The sequence below is a fragment of the Aythya ferina genome (assembly GCF_964211825.1).
Source record: "Aythya ferina genome assembly, chromosome: 2".
NCBI classification, from domain to species: Eukaryota; Metazoa; Chordata; class Aves; order Anseriformes; family Anatidae; genus Aythya; species Aythya ferina.
The window spans coordinates 156,636,334-156,660,874 of NC_140297.1; the positions used below are offsets into that span (position 1 = coordinate 156,636,334).

Below are 24,541 nucleotides of genomic sequence, written 5' to 3' on the forward strand. Positions count from 1 at the left end.
TATCAGCCCCTGGGAGAGGAGCCCTTGGACGCACAGCTGTAAGCAGGAGGTTGAGGAGCACTCTGCCCTACTACAACTATGCAGCTACTGGGCACAGGATTTGGGTATAATACGATTCCCCAAAGCAAATGGTTCATATGATTTATGCTTTAAAGGCTCCTTACTGTCTTTGGTGTAGGTATGCACTGAGCATGTACAATCTCAGAAGTTTCTTCTGCATTCCCAGACTCATTGTATATACCTAGCATTAACATGATGGTGCCCTATTTTGATATCTTCTCTACAGACCACGGTTTCTGGGAGCCAGTGGTGCCACAAGAATATGATGGTCTGTACAACATAATGAAACAGAAGCCTTAATCTCAAATGTACAGGTTCAGATACAGATTGTGCATCTGGGCACAGGTTTAGCAAGTTCTCCAGGCAGATGTGTGACTCTGAATTAGCTGCAATCAGTGGGTCTATTCATGTGCTTCAAATTAAGCACGTGTTTAAATGTCTTGCTGACTCAGGAACATAGAGACAAAATGAGTGTATGTTAAATGACGTCTCACCTACATACAGCACGAGTTCCATTGGTGTTACGGAACTGATGCATCATGAAAGTAGTAACCTAAGTATAACTCCAACAAGCAACCAGATGGTTATAAAATAGATAAGGTCCCATTCAAATGAAGGATCTCAAGATGCTTTAACACAGAATGTGAGAGCCAAACTCCAGTTTAACAACTAAAATATGGTTTGAAGGGAAAAAGAAAAAAAAAAAAAAGCCTGAAAATGATCCAAGTGTTAGGTGGGGTCTGATGGGAATGCAGCACAGAAGGAGAGAGAAAAAGAAAAGGATATGTGAATCTCTTCTGTTGGGACCAAATGAAAGAAAGCAGAAAAGCGGTGACTAGAGGATTTGGTGGGAAGGATGAGGTGAGAGAGACGAGAAACCAAGAACTAAAATACAAAGATGTTGGACAACCCAAGGACCTTGAGCTAAGCCCCAGAATGGTCTAACCTGCAGAGGTGAATGTATCAATGAACACTGAACAGAAAAACTGTCCACATCTGTGTTTTTTTCTGCACCAAGTAAAGAGCACTAGTGCTATCCATAGGTTCATGCAGCAAAGCATGTTTCTCTAGGAAAGACCTCAAATCCCAGCCCAGCCCAAAGAGCTGAACTGCAAGCCCAGAGCACTACAGGGCACGCTTAACATCCTGGGTCCTGGCAGATAGCACTGCTCTGCTGTGTTGTGGAGTAGGATGGGTGCACAGTCTCTTTTTTGTAAGTAAGAGACAAAGTGTCCACATCCAGAAAGGGAGCCTGAGGAAGAGTGCACCTGGCTTTCACTAAGGAAAGCTTAAGGGCTGCTAGGTCGGGAACCCAGATGTGGAAGCCTCAGGACCGATGGCAGAAGGAACTCCAATAGGGCTGGATATCTGACTGTGTGCACAAAACAAGTGCTTCCAACCAGTCTTCCTAAACATACTACCTCCATAGCTGGTCCTCTGTCCTGCCTTTGTGCTGTTTCTGTGGAGGATGGAAGGATGATGAGGCATAAGGAATTCTTCATGTGAGTGCACCCCTTTCCCCTCAGTTGACAGTCAATGGAGACTGACCCAGGACAGGACACAGGAGCCACACTATACAGCATTTATCTTTCATCAGCTCTGAGCTCATTTAGGAAGAGAAAATTTGAACAAAGCTGAAGCTTCAGAGCCACAAATACATTCTCCTTTCAGAGAAAGAATGCAGCGTCGAGGGACACATTATTATTACCAGTAAAAACACACAGCACTGTCACAAATCGTAGGCAGAAGAGACAGGCAGAGGTGTAAATAACACAGGATAAGTATTTATTCAGATAGTTAAATTTACACAACTTATGTTTCTCCAATGCATACATATATTGGACCAACTTCTGCTCTCAGCAACAGTGATTTAAATTAGGAATGATTTAATTCAACCAAGTGGGATCATATCAGATTTACAGCTGTGTTACAACGCACAGTTTGGCTCTTCATGTTCAAAATAATAGCTGGGTGGTTTGGAAAGAGAAAAACAAGTTTTCAGTTCCAGAAAAGGAGAGCAGATCAGAAAAGTATCATCCTTTATTCAAGCCATTGCAAGGACCAAAGCTGACAGCAATTCCAGTGAAAGCTTCCATTAAAAAGAAAACCAAAAGTGATGCAGTGTTCTCATTTCAAGTGCCATCCCCCCCCCCTTTGCCAAATTACACTGACACTTAAACATTCTCCTTCTGGACATGTCACAAATGATCCCCAGAAGGAAGAATTTCTTGTGTTCCATCTCTCTCTCCAAGACAAGTAGAAGTGTAAGAAAATTGGGAAAGGTATCATAAATGCCAAAAGCAACTAAGCATCAAAGTTGACAAGGGACAGAGTGGTATACTGTATAATGAACAGATAGACCATTAAGGGTCAGCTCACACATAAAACTTATATTTATGAGCACATATGGCAGATTTATAATGGCATATTGGAAACCTAGGAAATATGCAGCTATCTGTTGCTCTAATAAAACCTGTTCCCATTCCAGCAGCTTCAGCAGGCTAGGAATCGCCCCCTTTGTAAGTGAAGGGTAGAGTTGCACCTCAGCATAGGCTTCACAGGAACCATTCCCTCTGTTCTCAGAGAATACTCTCAAACCCATATGAGGAAACGATCCCGTAGCCAGGTAAGCTGAAGGATCCTCACTACAACATTATCTGCTTCACAATATTTTTGTTTCGGATGCAGTGTGATCCCTACAAAGCCTTAGCTGCATGCCTCGCATCTGCAGATTACCTGCTGGGAATACTGAATGAAACCCAATTTGGATTTTGCTGCAACAGTGTTGTGTAACACAGTACAGAGACACATGTCAAAAGCAAGCTTTTATGGAGAAGACTAACTGGTTTAATTCCTGCTCTCCTGGGATCTTATTTTTCTGTGTATATGTCTATCTAGTGACAGAGAATTCAGCCTTATAGCACAGAACCGGACTCCAGTGACACAAAAAACATGCCCAGCTCGGCTGCTTTCGCCCCTCTTTCCAAGGGTGCCTCTGGCCCAGAGCCACTGTGCAATCAAAGGAGCACTTTTGTTAGTGGACATTGTGTGCTGGCAGCTGGCAGAGCAGTACATCACTGCAAGTAAATCTTCAGTCAGTCTCAGATTTCCACCACGTTATGTCTGAAGACTTCCACTCTGTGTGGAAGCTGCGTACAGAGACACAGCCCCGGAACAAACACTGATATCATTACCACAGTACGGTTTTAGAGATAATACCCTGGATATGCTGGAAATACAGTTATCATGCTATAGCTATAGGTCTCCTAAATTTAAAGATAACATATTTAGGATGAATACATCACAGTAATTTCCAAGCATGCAATGGATTCAGTTTGGAGCAGTGTCACATTCCTAAGGAAAACACCAGTCACATCTAAAAGTATAAATGAGCACAGTGCAGAGAGCCAGAATGAGTGGGTATCCAGCCTAATGCTCCACAGCATGGACCAGGGCAAGTGCATCCACTTTTGGTTGAACCCTACACAACAAAAAAATCTGCAAAGAGGTTGTGCATGTAGGTTTAGCACATATAGAGCTAACTTGAGCGCCCCTACTGCATCTTGGTGTATGCATCCCTGCAATTATTCTACCATAAACTTGAAGAGCTGCAGGCTGTAAATTTCAGAAAAGATTCAGACAGGTTTGAAACCTGTATTAATCATGCATGTCAGACATCTCCCTGCTTTACCTGGGGTAGATTTGTGTTTCTTTATGCAAAAACATTTTTTTCTGAAAGACAAGAGGTTAAATTTCCAATATGTTCATCAGGTATTTTATGGTTGGGAATTCCATGCTCTTAATTGCCTAATAATTAAGCTTACTCATTCCAACAAAACAAACCAAAAAATATAAAGAAACAAAAAAAGAGAGGAAAGAACAAAACAACCACATAATCAAACCCAGTCTATTAGTATGAAAAACCTGATGAGAAGAGCTTGCAAAAACTGATGCAAAGTGATAATAATGGCCAGCTGATTAATTCTGGTGGCTCTTTAAGTGTCTGCAAACATTTCAATCGGTTGTGATTGTATTAAAGAGCACTACGAAAACCCAAATTCACGGGCAAGCCCCAGACAACCCAAAAGTTGACTTATTTCCCTTCTCAAGGACAAAACTCTTTAAGCTTTTCATTGCCTTTTTTCATTTGTTCGCAGATCTACCAAAGTAAAGGCAGTGTGACTCCACAAGGAGCATGTGGCACTGGACTTGGGGGAGGAACAGAATAACTGGAGTGGCACATTTGCTATTCTTACTTTCAGTTACACAAGAAAAAGTATCTCTACTGCTATTTACCACCAAAGACACCAAATACTCAGCAAACAAGTGAAAAAGACCAAGCCTGGGAACAATTCTAACAGAGAACCTACACTTCAAGGCTACATGCCACAGGTCCAGCCTAAGCCAGGAGGAGTTTCATTCAGAAATTTCAACTTGTATTGAAATGCTAAAAAGAAACTGTTTGAGTTGGAGCTGAGACCTTCAAACATGTGGTTAAGTTCAGCCCCCTTAAATTCAGCCCTCGAGTCCCTTTCAAATCCACTGGTATCAATGGGGTGTATGAAAGTATGATGCATATATTAGCGGTTTCAAAGGTTTTTTGGAAACAGAGGAAAACTCGAGCATAGTTATAATCTGTCTCTCTCTCTGAAATTAGCTAAAGCAGCTGCCCAAATGACTATCAGCCAATTCAGAGAGCGTTCAGCTGTTCCTCCAAAGTAGGGACTGTGGCCTGGGGTTGGACAGAAACAAGCTGGGGTCAAGCAGAGGATGTGCCAAGCATTTTTGTGCACTGTTGTTAATCAAATAGCACACTGTGCATTTACAGCTTAGTTCCAGCCACAGGCTCCATAGCACGGATGTGGACACTAGGAAGGCAGAACCAGGAGAGAGGCAGCTCCCTGCTGCAGTTGTCTTCATGGAATTTGATATTCAGATAGAAATCGCCCGTGTAGAGGAAAAGAAGTGCTCCAAAGTACACAGAGTCTTTGGTCGGCTTCACCTGCAAAAGAGAACGTGAAAATCAGTGAAATTAAAGAAGCAACGAAACAAAATAATTGCACTTTGCAATTCAGTAGCTCCTTGAAACGATCTCAAAGTACTCTAGAAATATTCAGAAATTAAACATCCCATAAGAAGAAGTAAATTTCTTGTCCCTATTCTAGCAGTGATAAAATGGGAGCACTGAAAATGAAATTCTGTGTTATTCTGTCATGCAGTAAAGCCGTGGCACAGCTCAAACCAGAAGACAAATCTGCAGCTGTCACTGATTTCAGAACAGATTTGGTTTAAGGCAAAAGTCCCCCACAATGTCCTGAATAACCAGGAACATCTTCCCTTGGACTGCATTTATCAACATCTATATTAAAGGTCTAAATCATGGCTGTGAACTCTTGTTAAACGCATGGTTGAACACCGTTTAACAACTTCGCAATAACTAAATTCATCCCCACTTATTATTCAGACACAATCTGACTGCAAATTCTAATCAGGAATCTTTAATATTCACTCTCATTGAAATAATTAAATTTAGCAAGAAACATCTCATGAAAAGTGGGATTTAACCTGTCCAAATTAAACACAGAATTTGCATTGTTTCTACGTTTATATATCTCCCTTCATCACTGAACCATTTATGATCCATATCTTTACAACAAATATCTTGCTCCGCCATTTCAGCAAGACACTCGAGTAATTTTTAACTTCAACAGTCTTATCACTATTCAACATGTGCTAATGTTTGAATAAATGTCTGCTTCCACAAGATGATAAATCCATTTCTACAGTGACTACATCTGGGTTAAACTCACTGCAGATGCAAAATACTGAATCAGCACAAAGCCATTGGATGGAATTTATTTGAAAAATCGTGAAGAGGCAACTTCAGTCCCAGAACAGACCCAACAAAGGGCACCTGATGCTCTTCAGTACATCTTCCTTCCAGCAAGACCATCTTACCAGTTCCCTTCTGCTCCCTGGAGACCCTGAAATCATCTTCTCAAAATATCTTCATGGGGCCATCCCTACTCTCACAGGTAGGCTTGTGATTTCTTTTTTACTTAATATTCATTGTAATGGGCCTTTTCTTGATCATCCCCAAACACCTCAGTGTCCATCATGGTACAGAGCCCAGAGCTGATTCCAAATGGCAGCAAGACACAGCACTGGTCACCAAGCTGAGACCAAAACATAACCACAAAGAAAACTCTAGTGTTACAACCAGAGGCACCAAGCTGCCTGAATGTACAGGACTTGATTGGATTTGGGGGAAGAAAAATGTTTGCCAGGGGCATCCTTGGGAAATGATGGGACATTACCACCGGGACAGTGAAGGGATGAGGTTAAGGCTCTGATATGGGTTACAAACACAGTCAAGGACCAGGAGGATTCTTGCCTGCTATGAGGAATTTGGTCATATGGCAAACCAGGACATCAACAACTGTGGGTTAACTGGGGAAATGCTCTGGACAGCCCTTGCTGAAAGGGCACTGTGTTTTTACTTAGGGAGACAAGAATAATCATGATGACTAGCCCATGGCAGGGGGGAGTGGGGAGGCAAACCACTGGAAAAGGTTTGCAGGAGTGTACAGCACCTCAAGAATATGCCAAAAAGCTGAAAATTGCCTGAGCTGCCACCACCCCTGGTGAGGAAATCTGTCTGTACCCGTCAGATGTGAGGGGAATGAGCTGTTTGTTTCTGTTTTCTCCTATTCCAGGTGGTGGTTTTTTGGACTTTCTCTGCTGGGTCCTGTAGCCAGCAGACACACACCTCTTAGAGCCCTTAGAGGTACCAGGTTTCTTTGCTGAACCTGCCTGAATTGCTGCTCCTGCACAGGAGCCCGGCTTTTCACAAGCAGCAACATCACCAGGGGTGGCAGAGCCCAGGCTCCCTTTGGCTTTGGTGCTGATCACTTCTGCTGACCTCCAGCAAACTTGTGGCAGCATCATGTCATCCACGTGAGCGCTCAGAGCGGTCACAGCTGTTCTCCTGACCCGTGTCCTTGGCATCTCCCCTCCTCGCTGGGTACAAGTTCCTGCCCTCCGGCTCTGCGTCTGGACATGCAGAACAACATCAAGCAGCCTCCCCGCTCGCTTCCGTCCCCCCCTCCCTGGGCTGCCTGCCTTATTTTTGCCTAACTCCAACTGAGGCACACTTGCATCCACAGAAAGACAGAGCCAGGCACTAATGCAAGTTAGGGGTGGAGGTGAGCAGCAAATGAAGCCCCCAGTCCATTTCTCCCTAACCTAGCTGCACCATGGAGAAACATCTAAAATAGCATTTATCAAAGCTCTTGACAAGCAGAAAGGTGACTTCAGGCACAGCAGCATCAACGCAGTCTTTTTCACTTGTTCTGCCTATGTAGGAGCTCTCCCTGCCTTTATTCCACATTTGGGAGAAGAGCCAGTACACCCTCATCAACAACCTTCCTGCCGTGGGGATATCCTCATTGTCACTTGTACAGCCATAACTCTCATCAGCACTTGTGGTTTGAGGAAAAACCAGGGAAGCAAAACCAGCTTGAAACCTTTCCACTGCTGAGATGCAAGTGGCCCTGCAAAAGTTAGAAGTTGTTTCTTCCAAAGCAATGACTGCAGAGTATGGCATTCCCAGAAGACCATCAGCAGCAGTTGGATCAGTAGAGAGCCAGATCCAAACCGATTGGTATATCAGGCACAGGATTCATTTTGAGGTTAAACAACCTACTTTTAGGTCTTTCTACACACACTCGGTACCCAAGCTCCTCTTACCGTAAGCAGACATCTAGTCAACGCAGTGGAGCTAACAAAATGATCTACATGGCTGGCCTACAGAGGCAGGACACAGCTGTCTAACCACAGGCATCTGGTGAGATTTGGGATGCCCTAAGGCACTGAGACATCTACACAGGGCTGGCAGATGCGGCACAGGATTTACAGGAGGATTTCTGAAGCAATAGCTGGAGGGATACATTTAGGCAACTGGATCTCATCCCTGGTGTCTATGTTAGGGTGAGTCAGGCCCCAAGGGCAGCAGAATACATCTCCGTTGTCTCACAAGAGCTTAGCTGGCCAGCATCAATGGAGACACCTACTCGTTCAGATGTCTCAATCTGGAACTGTATCAACCCAAATCTCTGTAAAGTGGATGTCCACACCTGAGCCAGCTGTTCAACAAAAGCGTTTATCTGATCAAATGGAGGTGTCGAATGGAGAATGAAGTAAAATATTCCTTAAACTCTATCAGCCCTGATGACTCATTCTTCACTGGCTGTGAAGGGAACGCAGTATGACTTGTTCAAATGTGGATACAAGTCAGACGTACCCCACCGTACCTGGCATACGCCATCCCAGTGACTGCAATACATGATCCTGCTAAACTGAAAAAAACATGAAGATAAACATGAAATCCAACTCTTTAGGAGTTGGACTCGATGATCCTTGTGGGTCCCTTCCAGCTGGGGATATTCTATGATTCTGTGACCTACTCATGCCTGATCCAGACCAAATTTGTACTGTCCTTTGATCTACCAGCAAACAGGTCTGGTAGTCTGACTGGTAGATGCATGCTTGTTGGTTGTCCCAATCTGAAATGATGTTGCACACATGTAGCTCAGTCTAGCTACGGAGTTGGAAGAGATTTTACTAAAATCACACCAGGTCCTTTGCATGAAGACCAAAGGCAGGAAGCTTCCACCCCAGGAAAACAAGACTGAAGAATCAAGAAAAAAAAAAAAAACAAAAAACTACATTACTCCTCCATTCCTCCGAGAGAGAAGAAAAATTAAGTTTCTAGCTTTGTCCTAATCCTTCCCTGATTCAAGCTACCATGTGGGATTGCGAATTCCTGAGAACTAATTACTACTTATTTATACTGCTGTAGTACTTAGGGAGCTCAGTCAGAGATTAGGGCTAGTGCCAGCTACTGTACGCTGCCCCAAAGAGTTTACAGTGCGAGTACAAGTGCCAAGAAAACTAATTTGTTCCAGATGGGCCACAGAGGACCTGCCAGAAGTGAGCAAATGTTCATCATCGCTTCTGGGCTGATTCAAAATGACCATCTCCTAATGAATTTCTCCTCATCTTCCGCAAGCAATCATTTGAGCTAGTGAGTGATAACACACCCAGGAAAAAGAAAAACCTGCCTGAGAATAGTAATGGCAAAAGCAAGAAAAACAAGGAATGATGAATTGTTGATAGTTACAGGAATCTCCATAGCAGATAATTTTTTGTTTTTAATGTGGCTAGAAGCAGCTCTGTCTGATCAACTAATTAGTCAAAACACTGGTAAGAACTAAGAATCTTTAATAATATGATTAAAGCTAAACTTCAGGTTGTGAAGTGAGATAAGAAATAAATGCAAAGGTATTTTAATTGGTAGGGGTCCGCCAGGTTATCTCATGTTTCAAAACCACACTTTCATCTTCTATCTAAATGATAACTGAGGAAGTCGCTTTTTCTGTTAACTATGGGCATAGAAAGGTGAGGTTAATCAAATTAAAAGTTAATCTTAAAAATAAAGGCCTTACATAATTTAAAGCGCGTGGAAATATCTCATTATCCTCTAAAATGTTCAGTAAAAAATGTTGCTTTTAAAGGTAGTACAGCAGAGATCTTTGGACACAAATCCAGACAGGTGCACTGAATTGAAAGGGGAGCACAGAAAGGTGAGTAAGATCTCGCTCTGTTACCTCCAAGACAAATCATCTAACTTTGACTTCAAGCCATAAGAAAGAGAAAAACAAAAGCCTACAACTTTTACCCTTTAAACATTTTTACTCATTCTGTGAAGCTGTGTGTGCGTGTTGAAAACTCCTGTATATATTCCATGCCTTCCAGATAGATGCAGAAACTGATTTGAAACTTTGTTGTCTGAAATGAAATAATTGTGATTTGCTAAGCATTTACTCATCAGGTTTAATAAGAAGTTAATGCTTAAGAAAGCCAAGGGTTGTTTTGGTTTGGTTTTCCAGAGAGATCACATTCAGCTGAGCAGAAGTAACGTAGCATCATCGCGGCAACAGACCAGATTTCCAGGGCATGAGAAGCATCTTTTTGTGCTGTAGCACCTGATGCTCCCACTTGTTCTTGACCATCCGCTACTGCTACGCCAAACCATGCACTAGTTCTCCGTCCTCCCTCCCACCCAGCTCAGCGGTGCAATAAATCATGTCACCACCTCCTTGCTAGTGTCAGTGTAATGTCAGCCCAATTAGCTCAAAGTGCTGACGAACGTGGTTTGAGCGAAACTGGCCAACTTTGCACAGAAACAAATACTCAGGCCATCTCTCCTGCACGGTCTGCTGCTATAGAGGGGAGCATCTTTCTGCAGAGGGGCAGAAACAAGCAACTGCGAAACGGCAGCATCTCAAGGCACCTCCATTAAACAAGAGAAATAATTGTGTGCCCGTGACCTCAGTTTATAAAAATAATGAACACATGTTTAATAGCTTCAAGAGAGCAGCACGGAGCTACACCAGCTGGGAATCTCGTCCAGTGTCTCAGCTTTAATTTATAAAAAAGAGACACTATGAATCTCTTTCATCACACCCAACCACGAGCTTCTTCAGTTTCTTAACCAGCGTCTGTTGTTTCTGCCAAACTCAGAGCATGAACACAATTCTGAGTATGTTCGTTCCTCCCCGAAGCATCAACTGCACAAACCAGGACTTTATTCTTGTCCCCAAAACAGGTGCTGCTTTCTGAAATCATTTTCCATTACTGAATTAGTTATTACGTGGGATGAAAGGGCCTCTGACAGCATTAGACACACTGTTTGAAGAATTTTCTTCCATGATCAGGGCTCTATGCCTCAAAGAAAAATGACTAAGCATTTTCTCTGGGAGCTTGTGTAGGACATGTATCAATGCTACATATTGTGAAATACAGCACTTCTTGTCTAGGAGCAAACTTTTTTTTTTTTTTTTCATTTCACCCTTTTGGATAAAAAGGAGGACAAAATATCAGAAAACAACTCTATTTTTAACTTTTGGAGGACTGCATTTTCAGGAAAAATGGCTAAATACTGAGTAACGGGGCAAAAGCAGGGACTGTCATGTATGAGAAGGCTGCCCAGGCAGGCACAAGAGATGTGACCTCCTGACTTCTTGCCCCATAGGAGACTCAATCAGAAGGTACGAATACATCACGCTGTCATCTCCCTTTTCCCTCATTAGCCTGAAGGGTCAGCCCTTTGGCAATTGGGTATCTGAACACCGCCACTCACATTAAAAAATCCACATTGTCAGGAAGGGATTCAAAGAAAGCCGTCTCCCGATTATTTCTGTTGACATATCTAAATTATTCAGCTCAGAATATAGTTAGTACCCATTAAAATTCAAGCTGATGGTTTATTGCGTGCTCATTATCTTTTGGAAATATTTTCTTCCTATGATGCGCAATTGAAAAATATGCATGGTGACTGTCCCTGTGGTTAACCTTTAATTTCTTTCTTACTGAGGTTCACTTAAATATTCAGTTTTGACAGGTACATTTTATTATCTGTCTGAAGAGCTGACCTAAGCAAAGGTCCTAGGCACTATCCCAAACATTCATCCTCTTCTTCATGTTTATTTTATAAGTTACCAGAAATACTGTCTATTCCACTCGGCAACATTGTCCATATGTTTTTCATTCCTCTGATTTTTCGTTGTTGCTCTTTTTCACGGAAGGATGTGGGAGAGAGTAGTTATATTCAGGAAGTCTTTCCAGTGCCTGCCTTAGAAGTAAAAAGCTCTTGGACTTGAAACTTCTAAAAAATGATTTGAGGCAAAATTTGAAAATTCAATTATTCTAAAAGAGACTTCTTTGTCCTATTTTAAGCAGGGTTTTTATCTTTCTATTTTTCTTTATTTTTATAACAGCATGCTAAGCAACTAGGAAATGAACCAGATCATCATATTGGTCATTAATGTTTAGCATTTCCTTTTGTCTTTCCTCAGGATCTAACTAAAACTGATTTGCTGAGTTCCTTGGCTCAGCCTGGGGAATATTTCTCATGCACTAAAGAGAAGAAGTTACTTAAAATCCATTCCTGCAGACTGCACCGGATGGCTCAAGGGATTGGCAATATGGTGTTAAACATTATATCTAGGTTACTCATTCGCGTGTCATCAGATCTGGAGTGACCAAAAGTTACCGGCTGCAAGAATTTGCTAGTGGCTTACATTACAGGAAATTATAGTTGCCATAATCATAGCATTTTCCAAAAAACTAATCTGCCTTTAAAAGTACAATTGAAAAATGAACCCCTTCTCTGGAAACATGCATCATCCAGCTGTGACGTATTTGATAGAAAAGCTTACGGAATCGATGTAGAAGGTGTTGGATCCCACAAAAGTGATAGCGTCTTGCAGCTCATAGTTGTGCACCCCATTTTGGTAATCCTGGTAGGGCGTCACGGTGAGGGCGAAGGGCCCCACGCTGTGCTTGCTCCAGTTGGTCAGCTTCACCTCCAGAGGGACGGGGTCGCCCACTTGGCAGTCCACCACGACATCACAGTCGCAAAGCTTGCCGTCGACGAGGATATCTGCAAAGCAAGAAAATCATTCCACATTATGTTGGGCTTCTACTTAAAAAATTCTATTAATCCTGGTTTAAAAAATAAAATAAAATAAAAAACGTATTAATCCTGATTATTAGGAAACGACTTGCAACAAACAGTTCACAAAGGTCCAATATCTGTCCATGGCTGTTGAGAGAGCTATGAAAAAAATGTCTGTGCTCTACAGACAGGCACCGGAACATATCTTTTTAACCAGATAGCTCCTTTTAATCTCTTCCTTGGCAGGCCAAAGCCACAGACGCCTTCTCTTGGTTCTCCTGCACATCAGAAGCATCAGGTGAAGGGAACTCCAAAGTTGTGGCTGGAGAGATTTGGGACTGGATGCCCATATTCACACGGGAGAGATTTGGGGCTGGATGCCCATATTCACGTGTTACAGCCAGAAATAAATCCTCCCATATAAAGGTGACCTTTCAGAACAGGACAGACACTGCCAGAATATGCAATGTAATACACATAGAATGGCCCAGCTAATAAGGAAAAAAAGGATTTTAAAACTATACAGCAGTACTACAAGCATGTTCACTCTTTGTGCTTTAATTCATTCTGAGATTTCTATTTTTAACTTTCTACTTTTCTTTCTCTTACTGGGATAGCAGAAACATGTAAAGCTCTAAATTGGTTACTGCTGGGACAATGACAGCCGGAGTAATGCGTCCACTAACCTTGCCCATTTGCTCATACAGAACCAAAATGTTTCATTACTAACACACTATGAAATTGCTAGTCCAATTCCCTGCTCTGAAAGGGCTCCCAGTTGTGCAGTAATACTGTATTTTTCAGATGAGGGTTATCTCCAACGCACTATTAATAGAGGAACATTTCTATTTCGCTGTGGGTTCATGTTCAGAGATAAGAGAAAGCCCTGGGCACGTGTAAGAAAGAGTCCTCTGTGTGAATACCTATCCCCGCAATCTCACGTGCCCATGAGACATTTCGATCACTCCAGCTCCTCCTTGGTCGCTTGCCTTACGATGCACAGCCCATTATTCCTCTGCCAAGAGCACCGCATTTACATTAGGAATATCCCCCTTTCAGGAAAAGATGCTCTTTTTACACTTCAGGAACTTTCAGAGGCAAAAATACACCAAGGTGATTATTATTAGTTTTTAACTTGTTTTTATTTTGTTGCTTCAAAAGAAAAGCTACAAAATGATGCATGTTAGCCTGATGCCCTTTAGCCTGGTGAACAGAACAAGCCTCGGTGCAGCATCTAAAAAAAAATAAAAATAAATAGCTAGTGCCAAAGAAGAAAACTAGTTCAGAAAGGGATATTAATTCCAGAGGTGGGGGCTGCAAAGCGGAGCTCCCCAGCTGAAAATCCCTCCTTGATCAAAGCCACCCCAATGCAGCAGCACGTCCCGGATTCAAGAGGCTCGGCAGAGCGAGCACAAGGAAACCCTACAAAGCTCAAGCTGCAGTCATCCAAAACTCATGCTGGCATCCCAGTTGGAACAGTATCCATGCCAAAACTTTTCCTTTTCCAAAGGAGATGCCCAGTTTATGATGACAAGAAGGAAAGGAAGTTTGGGTTTGTTTTGCAACAGCACACCCTAATCCTGCCCAACATGAGCAAACTGCTTCTTGCAGGATTGCCCTAGGTTCAAGTAGATGAGATAGTGCCTGTGATGGTATCCCATTAACTGGGGAATGCATGAAACTTGACAAAACTGAATGTTTTTAAACACAAAAATGTATATATGTGTCTATATGATCTATGCTTCCAACATCCTGCCCCAGCAGCAAAGTCCAGTTGCTGCTTTCAGAAATAATTCATTTATATCAGTTTCCAAGCTTAGATTAGTTTATATTTTCAAGCTTCTCCCTGCAAAGTAAGTACTTTCATTCAAGAATACGTCTCTTTTTTTCTGGTTCCTCCAGCCAGCAGGTCTTACAGCTGCGAGAACAGTTAGCTCCCAGGACCAGCATGAGCCTTCAGAAATACTCAGTGAGCTAAGTGGATGAATCTGTGTTCTCAAGCTGCTCATCAACTCGTCTTTTAGCTTGAAAATTCAATGCTCTGCTGTAGGAATTATAAATGAACCCTTTGCCCTCTGTCTGCACCTTTGTGTCTAATAATAGCTCAGAGCATCGCTTCCCAACATGTTTGTGCAAAAATAGGAAATCCAAACAAAGGGGAAGCAATTAAGCCTGACTCAACCAGATTAATTTTCTATCATATTCCTAAAAAAAAAAAAAATCAATTCATTTAGGATTGATTTAAGGGTATGTGCTCACAGGCGCTTGTGTACATATTGCGAGGTTGCTTCCCTCCCTCCCAGCACACCCTTCCCTCTTGCAGTACCGCAGCCAAGGATCTCAATGAGATGTCAGATGAGAAAACACACATGGCTGGCGTGCAAAATACTATGGAAAGGAGTGTTTAAAAACAGTCTCCTTTCATCAGAGAGAACAGCTTGGTTTGACAGGCAGCTTTACTCCCTTCCTGACACAGAAAACATCTCATGGACCATACGGATTTGCTTTAATATTTTCATCCATGAACAGAGGAAAAGCCATGTGCACAGGGTTCCATTTCTGCAGATTCAGCTCAGTAACACAGATGGCATGTAAAAGCTGAGACTGCTCACACCACTGCTGTGAGAGTGAATCATTATTGGCTTCACTATACAGTAGCTCTGAAGCAGAAGATACAGTCGCTAGCACAGGAGACAGTGGTGGCCGTATCCCCGCCTTCCCCGGATTCAGACACAAAGATAAACACTAGTTCAGAAAATTAGGAGGCTCAATTGTACCGCAAACAGCATAAATAAACTGCATAAAAAAAGGTGGAAGCTGAAACTCTGGCAGTCCCAGAAAAAAAAAAAAAAAAAAGAAAGAAAAAAAAAAAGAAAAAAAAAGACCGAGCAATCTCCTTCAACCTCCTTCTAATTAAAAGCTAAGTCCTTTTAAGTATTTTAATAAGCCAACACAATGCTGCTGCTTTTTTCGTCTTCCTCTCTTTTCTCTCTCCTGCCTATTTACCTACATATGTCCCCTATGGGAAGCATCCTTGGGTGCCAACATCACCCTACAATGCCTGAAAGCCACTGAAGAAAGGAAAGCCTTCACCAAGACTTTTAAGATCTCTGTGAACTCACCTTTCTGTTGGAAAAACTATTTCATGGCCCACCTGATAGACAATGCTTATTGGCCTCACAGGAAGGCTGGAAGACAGCTGTATGAAAATAATGCATCAGAATTTATATTACATCTTTCCTTCGGGACCTCAAAACTCTCAGGAAAAGGGCATGAATGCTCCTAAAGGGAAGACAGCCCCTATTCCGCAAGAAAAACATCATTTAGCATCACCTGTCAGGCGCGCTTCTGTCTGCATCACCCAAAGGAGCAGCTTGGAAATAAATAACAACTATTATTAACATTTTGCTTTATTTGCTCCGCTCATTTTAACACACAGCAAGTTGTTCTCGCAACTCGGTTCAGTTTCCATGTGAGCACCCGCACACATTGGCCCACCTGTACGTGAAGAGTCCTGAGTCAGAGCTAATTGCATTTCCACACCCAATTCCCCATCTGACACTCTGAAAGTTTAATTTTGGAAAGCCGCATACAAATACGTGCCTAATCTCAACGGAAACACATATTCCAGCAGTGCTTATGCTCCTCGCTCAAGTTTGAGTTGATTCTAAGAAAACAGGCTGCAGAGGTGTCTGCGCTCACCTTTAGAGACAGAAATTCCTGTTCAATTCTTGCTTTTCAACAGGATGCTGAATCCCCAGCTGGTGCAGAGGCACCGGCCTCTCCCCTTCACTGCAGCTGGGAACCTGGCTCAAGGCTTCCTGCAAACACCTCGCAGAGGCACAGCTTCACCCAAACAACTCAGTGAGCAAAACTCAAGGCAAGAGATGCCTAAATAAGTAAATAAATCTCATACGAGTGGTAAAAGAGATCTTCGAGCCCAGCAAAGCAAGCATTGCTCGGCCATACTGCAAGAGTTTGGGGAATTTCAGTCAATCGGCATTTTTTATGCTGTTAGAAGTGCTCCAAAATACCAGTTTTACTCAGCCTGGTCAGTGTACTGGGAGAGAGAGACGTGGTTTAAGGAGGGGAGATGAGCAGCAGCAACGCTGATGTCTCTAGACATTGTCCATCAGACACTTTGATGGAGGAAAGCCAAAGTCCACAAGCCCAAGCCAGAGCTGCTGCAGGGAAAGTCTCGCAGAGTGGTTCACTTATTCTGTGTTCATCAAACCTAAAGTGCTGATTAAAATGTCTGCCCAGGCCAGCTTTGCTTCCAATTGTCCTGAAAGAGCAATGAAAGGGCCTGCGATGATGTCTGGAGCTTCTTCTTTCTTTATTCTGTCCTCTTCTGCAAGCACGTTTGCTTAGGACTTTGCAAGGAATGTAAAAATGCAAAGAGGAATTAAAATAAATATAAAATCCTTCATTTAAAAAATAGGTTGAACAACTTTGTGCATTTCTGTTTTTATATATTATATTGATGGAAGAAAAATCAGAATGGGATAAAAAACCTGTACGACAGGCCAAATCTGTGTACAGAGCAAGCTGATCCTGCCCTTTTCCAAACCATTTGTACCTCCTCTCATGTGCTTATCAGGGCAGCAGCACTTTTGGCAGCCTTTTATTTGGGGTTCAGTCAGCTGCTCACAGGAGCTGGCAGACAACATGTGGCATTCTTTTAAGACAACAGGCTCCTTGATTATTTTGTTAACGTATCTCCTCCAATAAATGAGCCTAAATTCTGTTTCTGTTTCCCCTGTTCCCATTTGTTCTCTGTCACGTAGACCAGTTCCCTTTCATTTTCCAAGCCATTCATGCAAATTATTTACACACAGAGATATAGCATTGGTTACATTTGCTTGTCCGTTATGAGGTCCTGCAGTATTTTCAGAGCTGAATACATCCATATAAACGATATTTCTGTGAATATAAAAACCGTGTTCCCTGTGACTCTCATCATGAAAAAGCTGAATGGTTACTCAATAACATGAGAGCCTTTTAGCTATTTGCATAAAATCTTCTGGATGTGGTTTGGATCTGCTCCTCGCACCAGACCTCAGCATCTTTGCTTGGAATAGCAGCCTCCTGTTCATTCATTGTTATTCTGACACGATGCGGAGCCAAATCCATCCCCTCCGTAATTTCATAGCAGTCAAAAGCAAGAGAGCACGGAGGTATACAGATGTTTGTGTTGTAACAGGTTCAAATAACACAAATATTTCACCCTGTCTACCACTGCTAGCCCCATCCTGGAAAGTGCCCAGTGAACTCAGAGCCTGCTGATTCAAACCCCCCACAGACCTGAAGAGTTCAGCTCCAATTTGGGTCGAGATCCTTGGACAGGGATGAATAAAAATACAGGAAAACACATGCATAAACTAGGGCAACTCCCTGCAAGTCCCAACAAGGCAGAGACTCACACCTAACACAGGGGCACGGACCTGAAAACAGGAAAGTTGGCAGAGGATGGGATGACTGAACATGAATACAGGCTACTGAAAGAGGCAATTGCTTTCGCAAGACCTCTGAGCTGCTCAATTCCTGGCAGGCTTCCCATTCCCAAACATTTCACAATTGAATTAAGGACACTTTATTCGCTCCAAAAGCAATTAAAAAGAAAAACACATTTAAAATATAGTTCTAGCAACAATAAGCAATTAGTCTTAGATAATTGTCTGTGTCTTCCTATTTAATCACTCTTTTGCAGTGGCCAGTATGCTGATGACAGATCCCGACTGGTCCGAGGACCGTTCTTGCCAAATCGTTTCGAGTTTGTGTCTGCTCTTAACTCTGTGATGACAACGGAGTAAGGATGCTGCAGCATCCCGTAGGAATGGCTGGCAAAAGGATTTTTTCAACCTTGTTCATCCGGAGTGAGTAAGCTTTCTTCCTCCAAATCAGTGCAGTGTTTATGTCCAATTTTAATCCCCAATTCTGTCCTCGGCAGGTATGTGATCAGCATTCAGTTTTGGTGCTACTCGATCTCAGCTGTAAACATTCAGATGTAGTACAATCTTCTTCAATTAACTCTAAATACCAGGGTCGCACTCACTGAAATGAGACGTACTAACACGACTGGTGCTCTGGGGTTTGGCTGCCTCCAATTTTTGCTGGGGATCTTAAAACAGTAAATCTGAATGCCCATTAACCACAGATTTAGTTAAGAAATGAGTTGTTCAGTTTAACCTCCCTGGTGGTGGTGGGAGTTATTTTATTCTGCACTTGCCTTTTACAATAGACTTTTCTCCTGCCCTGTGAAATTGCTGGCACGTGGACTGCACCTGCTTGTCTCACTTCTCCTCTGGCAGCCAAGATAATTCATCATTTGGTCATCTGCCCAAATTGCTATCAAAGTGAAATTCACTTCAGCATTTGTATTGCTCATGTCCGGTCCTCATGTAAATACTCAAAGGCAGGCCCCTGAAATTTTAAAATTCTCAGAGCTTTGTGCTTTCCAGTGCGCCTGAGCTCCTTTTGACTTATTTGAAAATGCTCCATGACGTAGCCCCAGTTCGCTTAAATAGTCTCATTTCTGAATATGGGCCAACCCTTTTTATCTATTCATCACAAGCCGGCTTGCAGAAGACTTCTTTTGATTATCTGCTACACCGCCAGAAGGTCAGGCTGGCATACGCTGTATGCCTGTATTTTGAAAATTCACTACCCCAGGATTTGCATGTTATTTTTGGTTATTAAAAACTTTATTTCTACAGCTTGTTTGTGGCAGGACTACTTTCAGAGCATTCTTGCCCTGCTTTGCCAAAAAAACAAAGAACAGAACAAAGGGAAGAAAACTCCTATACTATCTTTAAAGAAAACCAATCCTTATCAGGATATATCACATTACACTATTTTTGTATATTAGCAGCTTTGTGCAAAACTGCTGCAGGTGATGAATAACATGTGGCTTAACCTACAGCTTACTGAAAGAAAATCACCTTATTCCTCACTGGTTGCATAATGAGACTTAAAATTTCCTCTTCTTTCTGCCACCCTGCAATGATGGATGGGAGACAAACCTCTCTGCAGAGGGGATTTTTAAAGGTCTCCAGCCATCTTTGTGAGAGTTTCTGACTTGCTGCTGAAAAGTTAATGGTAAAAAAAAAAAAAAAAAAAAAAAAAAAAAAAAAAAAAAGTTCTGAGGCCTTGTCTGCTGGTATGGGAGCCTGTCTGATCTCATAGTAAGTTTGGTGTTTGACTCAAAGTCAAATATGTAGATTCCACCATCTACTTGCCCAAACTCTCACTGAATATGGCAATATCAAGTAGAAGAAGCATTTTCTGCATTATCTGGTCAACAGGCATATAACGGTGGTCTAGGCTCCTCTATAGGGAGATCATACCTATATATATCCCATGTAAGGGATCATACCTAACTATTTTTTCATATATCTTGCTATTTTTTCAATTCTTAGTTAAATTATTTCTATGTGAAATATAACTGTCATATTTGAGTACTTGGGGCTCCTGTAGGATGAAATATGCTGTGTGCTGTCTGAAGCAAGAAGGAACTCAAAGAAAGTGGAGAAGAGAGGCAAGACAGCAGGTATCTATAGAGACCGAGGGGCAAAATGCTTTAAGAAAAGGAAAAAAAAAAAAAAAAAAAAAGATACTCATTATTTAAAGAAAAATGATGGGTACATGACCCATTTTCCATGCTTGTCTTAAAAAGGAACCATGAAATATTCGAGGAGATGTCCAGGCCAGAAGAGTTGTATATCCTCGTAGAGCAGCCAAAGCCTGGTACAAGATAATATATAACCCCCTATTAACAGGCAGGTAGATGATTTACCACGTTTCAGTCGCTGTGTAAATACAAGCACTAGGACACTGAGCCTCATGGGCCTCCTTCAGCCCAACCACGATTGAAACGCAATGAGCTGAGCTAAATATGAGATATTAAACAACTGCAGGTACAAACGCTGTCTCACAGCACTTTATGTACAGGGAAGATGTGACGTGTGGTTACTAGACTACATGTGGCTAATGTCTACAGACCACAGTTGCTCAAAAGCAGAGGTGCACGTTAAAATGGACACAGTCTTAATGAAGTTTCTTTGAATTTCAGTCACAGCATATTTTGGTCTAATGAGTCTAAGTTGTTTTAATTGCCAGTGGATTGAGTTAAACTTTTACTAATTGCTCTGGGTATGGTTACTTCATTCTGTCACTTGAGCACTAAGACAAGAAACAGTAATTTGGGTAGATATGACATGGAAACTATCAAGCCCTACCATGGTGTTGCAACATCTTAACTCTGATCACATCCTTCTTCTGCATCACAGCCTGTCTCAAAATCTAGTCTAAGTCCTTTAATAAAAACCACACTAATAGATATATGTACTTGGACGTTTTCAGACACCCTCTGTGACACAAATCCATATTCCTTCTAGTTAGGCAGAACACACAAAGATAATCAAATGTGCAGAAAACAAGAAATCTTTAAGCCTAGTCATCAACCCCCCAAAATTTTGGCCTCTCTCAGATCTTTCTGTTAGTAATCTGCTAAAACTTACTATGCTCAAATCCAAGCTCCTGAATTTTTCCAGAAGCCCTTTCCTTTCCTTACCTATCTTAACTTCAGAAATAAATCGAGAACCTTTCCTGCCAGTCTCAGCTTCCTCTTTGACTTGCTTTCCTCTCATGACTCACGTCTCTGGTCTGTGATTAAATCCTGATGCCACTTCCTACAAAATTTCTTCAAATTTGACCTTTTCGTGCTGCCCACATTGCCAAAGCCCTGCCTTAGATCTAATTAAACTGTGAGCGTTAACAATTAAAATCTCTTCTCTGCTTTTGACACACCTCCGAACTACTGCCTTCTCATCTACTGAGCTTCTTGCTTAAAAAAAACGTATCTACAGCCTGGTTATGTCCATAGGGCACCTTGAATGGCTCGCCTTCTCTGTAGCTACAGCAGCAGAGCTCTGCCCAGGCTAAATCCCCACCTCCTGGGCAACTTGAACCTAACCAGAGCTCTGCTCCTGAGATCAGGCCTTGATTAAGTTTAGCTACTGTACAAAAGGCCTACTGCGGGTTTTCAGGCCTGCTGTAGACATCTTTTCTCTCTCCAAGTTCTCCACATTCTAATTTCTTGTTCTGATCTTGAATTCCTTCTACAGCTTAGCCCTCCCATGACTAAATCCCATATGCCAACCAACAAAGGCAGTCTTCAAGTCTTTTCTTTTCAGCAAGAGCAGTCAGGCATTGGAACAGGCTGCCCAGGGAGGTGGTGGTGTCAGCATCCCTGGGGATGTTCAAGGAAAGGTTGGATGTGGTGCTTGGGGACATGATTTAGTGGGTGACATTGGTACTAGGGTGATGGTTACAACTGATGATCTTGAAGGTCTCTTCCAACCTCAATGATTCTGTGAAAGGCTGCCAGGCCAACATCATCCACATCCAGATCCCAGTTTTCCTGAACTGGGCTCCTGCTGTGGTAGGACCTACAAAGCTTCACCTCACCCTTCCTGAGCTCCTTCACCACAACATGACACCACTGTAATACACACAGAAATGAGACATTTGCTAATTGCTACATGGGTGGCAAGTTATGCCCACCACTTCTTACAGGCTACAACTTGCAGGCAGAACTACTGCTCTCCTGTTATACAGTCATTCTATTTTCCCCATTCTTCTTACCTGCTAACCTTTTTTTAATATAAATTTATGTATGTATGTATGTGAGCAGTGCAACAGTTTTCCAAACAGGACACTGGGACATTTTAGGAATGAGTTAACCTGTGAGGAGTAGTCGGGAGTTTTTACGTAGCAGATAAAAGCATAAGCTGCTCAGCAAGAGCAAGAGGGGAAGGTGATTTCCAGAGGACAGAGTAAAAAAAATCTGAATTGTAAGCTTTCAAAATCCCTGTGCTGGCTCATCGGGATGTGTTTTGGTCCACCAACTCCTTACAGGAACGAGTCTTAACACTAAACTGAAGGTAAAACCTGAGGATTTGTAGGACACAGAGGAAGGAAGAGGCTAAAAGACAGACATAAGAAAAAAAAAATAAAGTAGTGCTACTTAAAGAAGAACTCTTTGATAAGAGAGTTAAAGTAAGAGCCTAGAAACCCTTTCTTCGCCATCACTGCATTTTGAAGGAATGGAGACGTCCGATATCACCACAGTGAAATGCAGAGAAGATGAAAATTTTGGGTTTAAATAAAACTAAAAATGAAATATATCAGAATGGAAAAAAAAAAAAAAAAAAAAAAAAAAAAAGGAACATTGAGCTCAGCTAGAGAGACTGAAAAATTAAATCTTCCCCACACCCAAGGCTGCAAGCTATGCCTTGAGCTTCACCTGTCAAGTGGTGCAAAGCATTCCTGCAAACCCCCCTCCTTTTAATTGGCTATTTGGGTGGCAAAACCATTCCTTGCTCAAAACTTGCAACCCTGTTCCAGCCTGCAGAGCTGCTGGAAAAATGAGCAATGAGCAGGTGTCAAATTCTGTCCTTTTATCTTCAGCTTTTAAAAGACAGATACAATTATGTGCAAATCAGTGTAGTGTGGCAGCTGATTAGGTCTCTTTTCTAAGAATTATTTGCACAAGGCTCTGCGAGCAGACGGGCCAGAGCTATCAGCTCATCTACAGAAACAGTATTGTGCCTGCTCTACCTTCTAGAGACCTGCAGACGCATAAGCAGAGAAGAGCTGTTATTAACTCCTCATCCACCACAGCAGCCAAAGCAACAACGTCTGACAAGGTTGGACTGGTGCAACCTTTCAATGGTTTATGTAGTTTGAGATTTTGTGTTTGACACACGGCAGTGGAACTGCTGGGAAATTAAGAGAGGTTGTAAAGCATAGGAAGTTGACAAACTTGAAGACAATAGAAGCTAAAAATCTTCAAAACCCAATGTATCGAACAACTGCATGTCTTCCTTAGTCATGACAGTTAAGTAGTTAATGACATTAATAATGTCATTTTGTGGATTTACATGTGAAGTGATGCTGACTGCATCTTGTTCCCTCTTACAATACACAGAGAAATCCTCCCTGTCCCCACCACCTTTGTATCTGCAGGGACCAGATATTTAACTTTGTAAAAATCTGTGGATTTACATTATCTAAAGATCTGGCAAAAGGTTTATCATGGAGGTTTTTATTTGGTGGTCCATGGACATGAGTTTTGTGTGTTTTTTTTTTAAAAAAAAAAAAAAAGATTCAAAGAAGAAAAACAGCTTTTGCTGTCTTGAACTTGTCCCCTGCTGCCATCTAAATTGTTCCTGCTGTCTAGATGAGTACAGCCTCCAAACTGTGGATGCAGGGTATGTCCCTTAACGCTAATTTATCATCCTTACATCCAGACTCAGAGAGGTTTTGTATGTTGCCTCATCACGTAAAACAGGGGAAGAGAGAGGATCATTTTGTCTTGATCCTTTCTAAGCTCCTGAAGAAGTAAAAGAAGCTTTCAGTGCAAGGGATTTTTTTTTCCAGAAATGTTTAGGTCCCTAGCAAGAGTTTGGGCTATGCTTTTCCATAAATATTTCTGAAGAAAGAGAATGAAGCTGGTTGGAAAATATATAAAGCAAACAGTGACATATAATGGAAAGTATTCCCAAGAGCATTTGCAATCTCAGCAAGCGCAGGACATTGAGAGTTAACCGCTGCATTATGTGGTTTGTCTTTTCCAACATTAATTTGTGAAAAAGTCTATCTTTTAAGCACTTGCAATCCAAACAAAAGAACAAATTAAAAGAACTAAGCACACAAACCATGCTGGGCAATGGAGCATCACAGCCAAACACTGCCAGTAATCTATATTCACGTTGTATTACATGAACTGACCCAGAAGTAACTATGGCTGCCCTCTCCTGGAAAACTCTCTAAAACAAATGAAGTTCTCTTTCATCCATTTTCATTAATGACATTAGTGGCAAGACCACGGGAGGACATGACAACTGGATAAACAGCTATGAGGAAGCAGTTACGACTGACAATAGAATTGAACTATTT

The 24,541-nt window shown here is 42.0% G+C and overlaps 1 protein-coding gene across 4 annotated transcripts in view; it reads right to left on the reverse strand.

Moving 5' to 3' along the window:
• Positions 1-1,822: 1,822 nt before the first annotated feature.
• Positions 1,823-24,541, reverse strand: part of TRAPPC9 (trafficking protein particle complex subunit 9) — a 453,395-nt gene continuing 430,676 nt past the window's right edge. For all 4 annotated transcript variants that reach the window (XM_084509339.1, XM_084509336.1, XM_084509337.1 and 1 more), the window contains 2 exons: positions 12,342-12,565; positions 1,823-5,062 (listed from right to left, as the gene is read on the reverse strand). In XM_084509339.1, the coding sequence (XP_084365465.1) occupies positions 4,883-5,062; positions 12,342-12,565 (404 nt within the window). In that variant the 3' untranslated portion in view covers positions 1,823-4,882. The remainder of the gene's footprint in view (positions 5,063-12,341; positions 12,566-24,541) is intronic.